The sequence below is a fragment of the Thalia democratica genome, chromosome 8 (genome assembly GCF_965202585.1).
Source record: "Thalia democratica chromosome 8, ktThaDemo2.hap1.1, whole genome shotgun sequence".
NCBI classification, from domain to species: domain Eukaryota; kingdom Metazoa; phylum Chordata; class Thaliacea; order Salpida; family Salpidae; genus Thalia; species Thalia democratica.
The window spans coordinates 20,244,730-20,255,118 of NC_139172.1; the positions used below are offsets into that span (position 1 = coordinate 20,244,730).

Sequence of the window (10,389 nt, forward strand, 5' to 3'; positions counted from 1 at the left end):
GAATAAGAAAAAGTACTTAAAGGTGAAAATTAATTTGTTATAAAAATAAGATAAAATATGTTTGAATAATTCTTAAACAATTGTTAATAGTTGTTCATTTACTCTTAGAATTTGGATTATCTTTTTATATAGTTCGTATATTTGTATTAAAAAATTACATTAGTTAATTTTTTTTAACATTTGATAGTTATTTTTTAGATAATTTTTTTCTAGCAACTATTATAGTTTTAACTTAATATCGTTTTGTAATGAAATTAAAAACAGCGTTTTTCAACTCTTAGTGATTTATCCTAAAATAAAATAATGATTGTAAAAAAAGTTCTCGATTGCAAATTTTTTTTTTGCATGAAACAAACTGGAAAAGTATTTTCCACTAAAACTTATTATAACTTTAGATAGCAAAGCACAAATAACGAAAATATTTTACTTTATCTTTTGAATAAACGTCATTATAGTACTATAGTAACATCTCAGGAATCTCGTTCAATTACGCATTAAAGAATTTGAAAAAAAAATTCTAACTTGGAAAATATTTGATATTGGGATTTATTTGTGTTTATTGAGTTAGTAAGATATTTAAATGTTTATATATCATTTCAAGTGCTAATTAATGGGGATATAGATTTCCATCAAAATTGAGACTTTTGTGTTTTTAGAGTTTGTGCCTTTCATAAGGAAACCTATTGGCTCTATGGCTTTGCTCTTTATTTTTTAGGTGTCTTAGCCCGCCTTTAAACCTTTATATCTAACAAGCTAAAATTTTCAATTTACTCACAGTGTTTAAGGCATAACGTTTCATTTCAACTCAATAAAATCTTTATTTTTAGCTAATTTGTTCCTTGCCCACCTAAAATAAAGTTTGTCTCGCATGGTGTTAGAGCAAGATTTTTTTTGATCTTAGGAGGGCGAGGAACATAGTAGAAAAATTCTTTGAATGAACATAAACAAACTTAGTTGAAAAGCTTTTTACAAATATGTACAACTTGAATGAAAACTATTTTTGTAGACACAAAAAAAAAGTGGTTAAGTCATCAAAATGTATTTAATCTAATTCAATATAAGAAAACAGCCAATATCATAGGTATATTACCTACCTCTCTTCATTAGTTACGTTATAGTTACGCTTTTTTTCTGTGGACAAAATGTGCGTAAATTAGCGAGAGGTGAATGCATTATAAATAATACATGATTTTAGCTTACAATTTCGACAACAATAGAATTTAGCTAAATAACTCGCGCTTATAAGGATTTTAAGCTTATTAAGAGATGTGTCTGAACTTATACTCATATAAAAAAGAAAAAAGTCTCTGTGCAAAAAAAATTTAAAGCTGTTATCTAAAACTTTGTATTATAAAATAAAATTAAAAATACGCATGTTTATACTAAATAAAGGAATCTAGTCCTGTATAAAAAAAACTATGAATTAAATTCTATTTAACTAAAACTTTTATGTTATCACGTTAATTTTTTCAGTTGAAAAAGTATTTATATACCATATTACCATAGTTTTTTACTATATGAAAAACATTATCAGTGATTTAACTATTCGTTAATTATTATTAGAAACAAACAAAATATAACAGTGCTTAAATTTACTAAAACTCGTTTACTCATGTAAGTCTTATAATTAACTTGGCAAAAGCTTGTTTTTAATCTGACTCGTCATGCTTTTCTTGCTATAACAAATTATTTTGAATATTTTTAATTATAACAGTTTTACTAAACCAAAGTACATAATTGACATATACAAATTCAATAATTAATATTTCAATAGTTTGTTTTAACTTAAGGTAAAAATAAAGCTTTAAGGTATTGAGATACATAAATAAAGTGATTAATTTTTTATTTATAGTTTTATTACAAACTTAAATAAAAATCGCATTAAATTTTTTTCTAAAACTTGTGACAATAGTAATTATGAATTTTCACCCTTAATCAAAATACTAAATACTTTTTTAATAATTTGTAAAAAAAAGGAAAATATTCATTTAAGTTAACAAAGATTTAGGTACCAAAAACATAACATTTATTTCATTCCTCTCCTGACGCGCTTGTTCCATGCGAAATTGATGGAGTATGATTTCGGTTGCATCTTCTTTGGAGGATTTTCATCAACAAAACACTGCCAACCTAGATACAAAACATATGTAAAACATATAATAAAAACTTTAATGTGCTTGTTTTTGATTTACATTTTAAGTGTTATTAAAACTGTATAATTCTAAATCACAAGTTTCAAGTTATAAAAATTTATAAAAACTTTTAACTTTTAAACTAATTTGTCTGTTTGTAAAAGTTTTAAACATCTTAAATTAAAAACTGTTTATTTAAATACTTCTCTATAGATAATTTAAGGTGAAAAAAGTTAATTTAAAATTACTGAAAATAAATTACTGTTTAAATGAGTGACAAAATCTAATCTTATTGAACTTAATATAAAACATCATTTTAGTTTAAAAGTTAAACTTAAAGTTTATATCTAAAATACAGCAATTGAAAAATATATAGTTTAAGTTGGAATTTTTTTTAAACATAATACTTTTCAGATAATCAAAGATAATGTAATCTACCTTCACACATTTTTAATCTTTTAGAATTTATTATCTGAATTTATAAAAATTTTAGTTCAAACTCTTACCAAGGTTATTGAAAAAAATTATAACCTAGAAAATAACTTATTCATTTAAGAAATTTACATTATTATGTTTTATTTTAATTTTAGAACAAAATATTAAAACAAATTACCGCTTAAAATTACTTGCATTAGATTTATATTAACTGAAAAGCCTTTTTTTTAACTTTTATCATAGTTTTGTTTTTCTAAAACACAACTAATACAAATATGATTTTATTTTATGAATTTCGAAGACTTACATCTTAAGATCATTTTAAAATTCTAATTAAAACAGGGTTGCCACTCGTTTTTTCAACAAATTTTCCAGGTTTTCCAAATTTCCTCCAGGTTTTTAAAAGTACACATTTTTGGGTCTATTTTTAGTTTAAAGTTAAGTTTAAGGTAAAAAATGTGTTAAATAGATTAAAAACATTGAAAAGATACTGTAAAGCTACTAATTTTTTTTATTTATATAATAAATTTTTTCAGTCTAATCGAAATTCTACTACTGAACATGTGAAAATTACTAAAATTCTAGGTTTTTTTTTTTTGCCTAAATTGTCAAATTCCAGGATTTTCCAGGTAAAGTGGCACCCTGATAAAATTAATGTAATAAATGTTACAAACACACTTTAACTAGCTATAACTTTTTTCTTAATATGTATTAGTATAAAAAAATTCGTGTGCACAAGGATTTAAAATAATGCTGAGTTAAACTAATATAAAAGTAGCTAAAAACTGATAATAAAAACTCTATGAGTACGTAAGCCATATCCATAAAATATGTATAGACTTTTCTTTATTAGAATTATCTCCTAGTAGTACAATATAAATTTGTTTAAAGTTTAGTATTATTCTATGGTATTCCTTTAATATTAATTTCAAACCATTTAGTGTATTTCTTTTAAATCTATTAAATACGTGTAGCTTAATTTAGTTCACTTAACAATTTCAGAAAACCTAGCGAATATTTTCAAACTATAGTGAAGCAATACAAAACAAGAATTAAGTTCAATGCAAATTTTCTCCATAACTAATTTCTTTACAAGTTAAAGCGGAAACATTTTAAGAGATAAATTTAAACATAAAACTAAATAAACATAAAACGTCCTTAGCAACAAAAAAACTGTAAACAGAAAATCATTGTTAACCTTGACGTTGTACAAATCTAATAGCCTCTTCTTTTGTTTTGAAAGTCATTGCCATTCCTATGCTGGACATCGGGTCAGAACTGAAAAGAGAAAAAATAATAAACTATTATTTCTTAAACTAATAACTTAGCATAAATAGATTTAAAACATATTTAATTTATTTCAAAAATTTAACAAAACGACTAAATAGAAAACGTAGTAGCTGCATAGAGACACAACTTTAGCGTAAGTATACATTGTAAAGATCTAATGTAAAAACAAAACTATCAAATTGCATTAAGCCATTAAAATTTTAATTGATACTTTTGATTAAATTTGTGGGCAAGTATTTGTTTATGAAAATATTTTTGGATATCAAAGTACAGATACAAAGCAATCAAAATAGTATCGTTTTTAAGCAAAAAAAAACAACAAAAGGTATTTGGTACAACTTATTATAAGTAAATTGAAAGAACAAATACCTGGATCCCCATCCCATGGTGGGATTTTCCCATCTTTCCTGGGTGTCAAACTCGATTTTCCACTGCTTCATGTTCTGGTGGCCGCTCTGCATGGCGCTCTTGGCCGGCTTGTAAATTCGCACAGTTCTGCCGTCCAACAAACTTTCGGGCGTGTAGTTTAAAGTTGAAGCGTCCTGTATTGTTTATTAGCAATAGTTTGAGAAGTTTTGTTAATTCTGAAAATGTAACTAACTGCTTGACATGATATTGTATGGTTGTCTATGTGGTCACAGAGACAATTTTGATTGTTGAATAAAATTAAGCGCAATTGATTTTTTTTTAATAGGATTTATTTTTATTTTTCATATGTTACTTTAAACTTTATTCCAAATGTTTTCATTTTAACAGGGTTGCCACTTTACCTGGAAAAACCTAAAATTTGACAATTTATGCAAAAATAAACCTGGAATTTTAATAATTTTCACATGTTCAGTAGTAAAACTTCGATTTGACTCAAAAAAACTATCGTATAAATAAAAAAAATTAGTTACTTTACAGTATCTTTTCAATGTCTTTATACTATTTAACACAGTTTCTTACATTAACTTTAAACTAAAAATAGATTCAAAAATGTGTACTTTTAAAAACCTGGAAGAAATTTGGAAAACCTGCTCAGCAAGAAACTTAGTTTGTGTATATATTTTACAATTATAAATTAAAATTACACAATGGAAAATTTTTAAATGTTTTGTTAATTAAAAGCCAGCTTTTCTTTCAAAATTTGTCTATAAACAAAAACATATAAAAACAAAATCATTTCTATTTATTCATTATTTCAAGACTTTTTTATGCAAACTAAGTTTCGGTCAAAGACCTCGTCAGTGCTTAAATACAATTTAAGTACTGACAAAAAAGTCAAAACATATAATAAAATCATTTTTGTTAAAAACATATATAGCCAATAAAATTGTAAAGAAATCTAACGGAATAAGGCTGTTTTTATTTTTTTGAAACTATATCTAGTATCTATAATATTCAATCTATCTAAATAAACAGAAACTATATAGATTGTTTTTAGAATTATCGTATATATTATGAACATATGCTTTAATCAATTTCGTATTTACTAACGTTTACATTACTAATTTTGAATGAAAACTCACTAGTTTTTAAATACTTTTTTAATTCGATAAAAAAAAAATTAATAATATAGTTTTTTGCTACAACTGAGCAATTTAATAAAAAAACGTTTTATAAATTATTATTTATTATCAAAGACATGAAATATTTAAAAACCTATAGTAAATACCAGTTAACTAACAGAATGCTTCACATCAGACTCTGCAAGTTCAGCAATATCTGTACTTTTGCCTCCTTTCTTATCCAATTCTTTATGCTCCATTTTCAGCGTTTCAATTTTACGAGACGATTTACCAGCTATATGGACATAATTTCCACTACCACTGGCATAAGAAGACAACGAAAATGCCCTAAAAATATCAAACCGTGTTAATAAAATTTAACATGGTCAAATTATTATCAAGGTTTAATATAAGAAAAGAACAAATGGTAATATTTGTGAAAAAGGACCTTAGCCCTAACATGCCTTTAATTGATTAAAGTTTTTTTTAATATTCATTAACAATATTTATTTATTTCAATGAAGTGTGTTTTTGAAAAATACGTATGTCTTAACATGTTTTTTATTTATGTAATATATTGCTCAATAATGTTAAAATAAAATAAAAATTGGACAGTATATATGATATTAGATTAAGTAATCATTTGATAAATAATATTAAGCTTAAGTTTTCTATATATTAAAAATTAACAGCTATGAAAAATTAGCTGTTTTGGAATTTCAAACGCACTTCAATAGTTTTACAATGTTACTATCGGAAAGATTTTATTACAAAACTCTAAATAGATTAAACTTATAATTAAGTAAATAAAATAAAATATTACCTAGCTCCAGTACTTGTAGCTATTTTACCTAATGTAGAGGCAAGCATTCTTGAATTTAAGTAATTTAAGAACAAACACCTGTTAGAATGTTAGTTTTTGTTACTGTCAGAATAAGAAACTTTGGTTTTTATGAAGCTAGAATGCATAAAAATAAAATATTAAAATTTATTTTAGTCAACGCTCTTAAAATAACTTGAATGTATCACTAAGAACAAAGTTTAATAAAACTAGAGAAACAATTAAAATTTTGTAATGATTATTATCACATTCCCTACACATAGTAAACAAATTAAAACATAAATAATTTAAAATTTATACAAAACTAACTAAAACCTTAATGTATATTTTAAGCACTAAAAAACTTATTAAGCAAAAGTATAAAAAGGTTCAAATTTAAAATGTTTAATACTCATTTGTATTTCCAGGTCTAAAATCTGGTCTGCCAATACTAGAAACTTTTTTGTTTCTAATAGCTTCCAGCTTAGGACAGTCTTTGATACGATGACCAAGACCACCACAATAAGTACAACCTTTTTGTCCTCCCAACTCTAGTGCTTCAGCTGGTCCTAACTCTTCAAGTATATCTGGAATTTTTTGACCTGCTTCAACAAGCAAAGCCCTTAAATCAAGTAAAATGGACCTATCACAACCCTTGTTAATGAATGTTGTGGCAATACCTCTGTTTTTAGATCTACCTGTACGCCCTATTCTGTGAACATAATTTTCTACATCTTCAGGCATGTCATAATTTATTACGTGTTTAATTTCTTGAAAATCTAGACCTTTAGATGCAATGTCAGTGGCTACTAAAATGTCTTTTTCTTTGCTACGAAAGCAATCAATAGCTCTACTTCTATCTTCTTGGTCTTTGCCACCATGAATGGCAACTGCTCCAACACCTTTAAGCAGAAGATACTCATGAATGTCGTCCACGTCATTTTTCTTTTGTGCAAATATTAATACAGGTGGCTCAGTTTTTTGTAAGCAATTAAGTAGGTGAGATATTTTTTCCTCGTCCTTTACATGTTCTACTTCTTGGGTCACATTCAAGCTTGCTGCTCCAGCGCGTCCAACATTCACTGAGATTGGACATACCAAAGCTGATCTTGCAAAATTCTGAATTTTTTTTGGCATAGTAGCACTAAAAAGTAAAGTTTGCCTTTGGCCATCAAAAAATGAAAATATTTCTCTGACATTTTCCTCAAAACCAAGATCAATCATTCGATCTGCCTCATCTAGACATAAATATTGACATACGTTCAATGAAAAATGTTTTTTGTTTAGCTGGTCTAAAAGTCTGCCAGGAGTAGCAACTAAAAGATGGCAGCCTCTGTCAATTTCGTTTCTGGTATCTTTGCTATTCATTCCTCCCATACATAAAGAAGCTCTAATTTCAGGGTACTTAGCATCATATAAGGCCTTACTGTAATAGTTGAATACCTCTAATGTTTGTCTAGCTAACTCTCTGGAAGGAGAAACTATTAGGCCAAAAGGACCTTCTCTTCTCCTAATAGGAAGATTTAATTCTTGCTCTAAACAAAACATAAGAATTGGCAGAACAAAGACAAGAGTTTTTCCACTACCAGTAAATGCAATTCCAATCATATCTCTCCCTGAAAAAGCAACAGGCAGTCCTTGTACTTGAATAGCTGAAGGTTTTTTAATGCCCTTCTTTTTCAAAGCACGAAGTAAAGCTCTAGGTAATTTCATATCTTTAAAATGCTTAATGGGTGGCGGTACATCATTTCCTTCTACATCAATTCTAAGATCCATTCTTATCTTATCATTTTCCTCTGGTTTTCTTTTTCTTACAAATCCTGGTGGAGTCCATGCAGACTTTAGTGGCTCTTTGTATGTTATACCCTGAGCAAGGTCTTGAACTGACTGCAATGCTCTAGCTTCTGTGACAGATTCTAAAATTTTATTTTCTTCTTTGAGTTGTTTTTCTTTATTTGTTTCATTCTGAAGCTCAGCTTGTTTCATAAGACTGCTATGTTGGTCTAACAAGCTAATGTTTGATTTTGGAGGTTGTACTTCTGGTACCGGAGCAGGTTCTAAAAATTTTGGCATTTCATCTTCAACTTCATCTTCTTCTTGATTGTTTTCAATGTACCGAGATTGAAAGACTTCAGCTTGCTCTTTTCTTTTCTGTTTCAAAGGAACATACTCTTCAAAGTTTTCATCATCTGACGAGCTTGAATTCTCTTCAACTCTTCTTCTTTTTCTCATAAAATCTTTTAAAGCATCAGACATTTTGTTTTATTTAAATTTACTGAAAATAAAAACTATGTTTATTTGTTTGGAATCTAAATTTTGGAGTTTTTTTTAGTTATTTCAGATCATTTAAACCAAAGTATAACTAACTAAACATGCTAATCTATGATTTTGAACATTATTATTTTTAATTCAAACATGATATTTAAAACTTTTAATAGTTAATAAAATAAGAAAAAACATAGTTTTTAACAGGGTTCTCACTGAAATTTCAGCAAAATCTAGGTAATTTATACAGAGTTGTCAAAGATTTTTCGGACTTTTTTCAGGATTTCTTACAGGTTTTTAAAGAACAAGTTTTTTATTCATTATAAGTTTTAAATTAATTCAAGGTAAAATACTGTCTAAAATAGTATAATATTATAGAAAAGGTATATTAAAGCTACTTTAAATGTAATTTTTTGCTAAATAAATATTTAAATGATACAAAAAAATCTATGTTTATGATAGATTTTAGGTATATAATCAAAAGTTCATTACTTTATATACCATTTGCAACTTAATATTAACAGATTACTCATTTTGTTTTATATTTTATTTCACAAAGCTTTTCAAAACTATACTAGTTCCATTTTCAAGTGGTAAATATATGAATTTTTAAAAGTTTTGGTTAGTAAACAGTTTAAAAAATAATTCTAAATTATGACTTAAGAATAGATTCAAATAAATATAAACTTAAGAGATTTAGAAAAAAAAATTCAAGTTCACTTAACATTTACCACTTGAAAATGGAACTAGTATAGTTATGAAAAGCCTTGTTAAATAAAATATAAAACAAAATGAGTAATCTGTTAATATTAAGTTGAAAATGATAAATAAATATGTTTAAAAACCTTCCTATAATAGTATGCATGACTTTAAATGTAAAAATAGTCTAAAATTCTTATACTTCAAAAATATTATGTTCAGGTTTTTTTCTAACTTTCACAAATTCAAGGTTTTTCCAGGTTTTTTTGGTATAAATTGTCAAATTTCAGGTTTTTTCAACCACTCCAGGTTTTTTGACTACTCTTTCCATTAAATATTAGCGAAAACTTAGCTAGGAAAAAATCACTTTTAAATTTTGAACTAAAATTAGAATCATGTCACGTTATATTGAAAAAAAAAGATGTAACTGTTGTGAGCCAGTCATTTTAAATAAATATCCCTACAAGCACCAACATTGATATAACAAAAGCAAATGTTTTAATTATTACTGTTTTCCCAGCTAAATTTAAGGAACTATTTACTGAATAAAAAATTACAAATTTTTACATTTTAAATACTTTACCTTTTAATCTTTACTTCCCACAAGTTAAATAAAATGAGTTTTAAGTAAAGTCTAAATAGAAATACTGTGAAATATTCAGCTAATATTTTTAGTTGCAAAAATAGACTTTTTAAAAACTATAACTCTAAAATGAAAATAACATTAATAAAAAAATATAATTTATATCATCAAAAAAAATCAATCACCAAGCAAAAAAAGTAAAATCTAGGGAAATCTAAGGAAACCAAGAGATAATGGAATCATATATAACGCACATCAGCAGTATATATTTTACTTTTCAATTTTATCATGTAAAATATACCTTTTTTTGTAATATTGCAATTATAGAGTGTCAAAGTAGGAGCCCTGTAGCATGCTTTAAGCTTTTAAATATAGCTTAATGTCAGTTGTAATAAAAATAGTGTTGGACACTCCATGAATTTTGTGAACAAAATTAAACAGTTTATGATTCCTGTACACCCAAGTATATGAATTATTTTAAAAAAATAATCTAGGTATTTTTAAATATTTTTTTGCTTTTAAAAAGATTAAAATATAAATCATTTATACATTTTTAGTACTATACATCAGATCATCATTTTCACAGCCATGCCCTTTGCAGAAATTTTAAAAACAACTCCCGTATTTATAGAGTTTGCTCTCCTACTACTTAATTAGCCATTTAAATTTTTGGCC

The 10,389-nt window shown here is 26.0% G+C and overlaps 2 protein-coding genes across 2 annotated transcripts; both read right to left on the reverse strand.

Annotated features, from left to right (window-relative positions):
• Positions 1 to 1,575: 1,575 nt before the first annotated feature.
• LOC145842352 (NADH dehydrogenase [ubiquinone] iron-sulfur protein 4, mitochondrial-like) lies at positions 1,576 to 6,267 on the reverse strand. Its single transcript, XM_082949777.1, has 5 exons — positions 6,171 to 6,267; positions 5,527 to 5,695; positions 4,227 to 4,399; positions 3,766 to 3,845; positions 1,576 to 2,130 (listed from the first exon to the last, which is right to left on the reverse strand). The coding sequence occupies exons 1-5, from the start codon at positions 6,215 to 6,217 to the stop codon at positions 2,027 to 2,029; spliced, it is 573 nt and encodes a 190-aa protein (XP_082805903.1). The 5' UTR covers positions 6,218 to 6,267; the 3' UTR covers positions 1,576 to 2,026.
• Positions 6,268 to 6,442: 175 nt separating this feature from the next.
• On the reverse strand, positions 6,443 to 8,437 carry LOC145842011 (putative ATP-dependent RNA helicase DDX41). Its single transcript, XM_082949356.1, has one exon. It carries the CDS (start codon positions 8,421 to 8,423, stop codon positions 6,573 to 6,575), a length of 1,851 nt encoding a protein of 616 aa, XP_082805482.1. The 5' UTR covers positions 8,424 to 8,437; the 3' UTR covers positions 6,443 to 6,572.
• Positions 8,438 to 10,389: the final 1,952 nt, after the last annotated feature.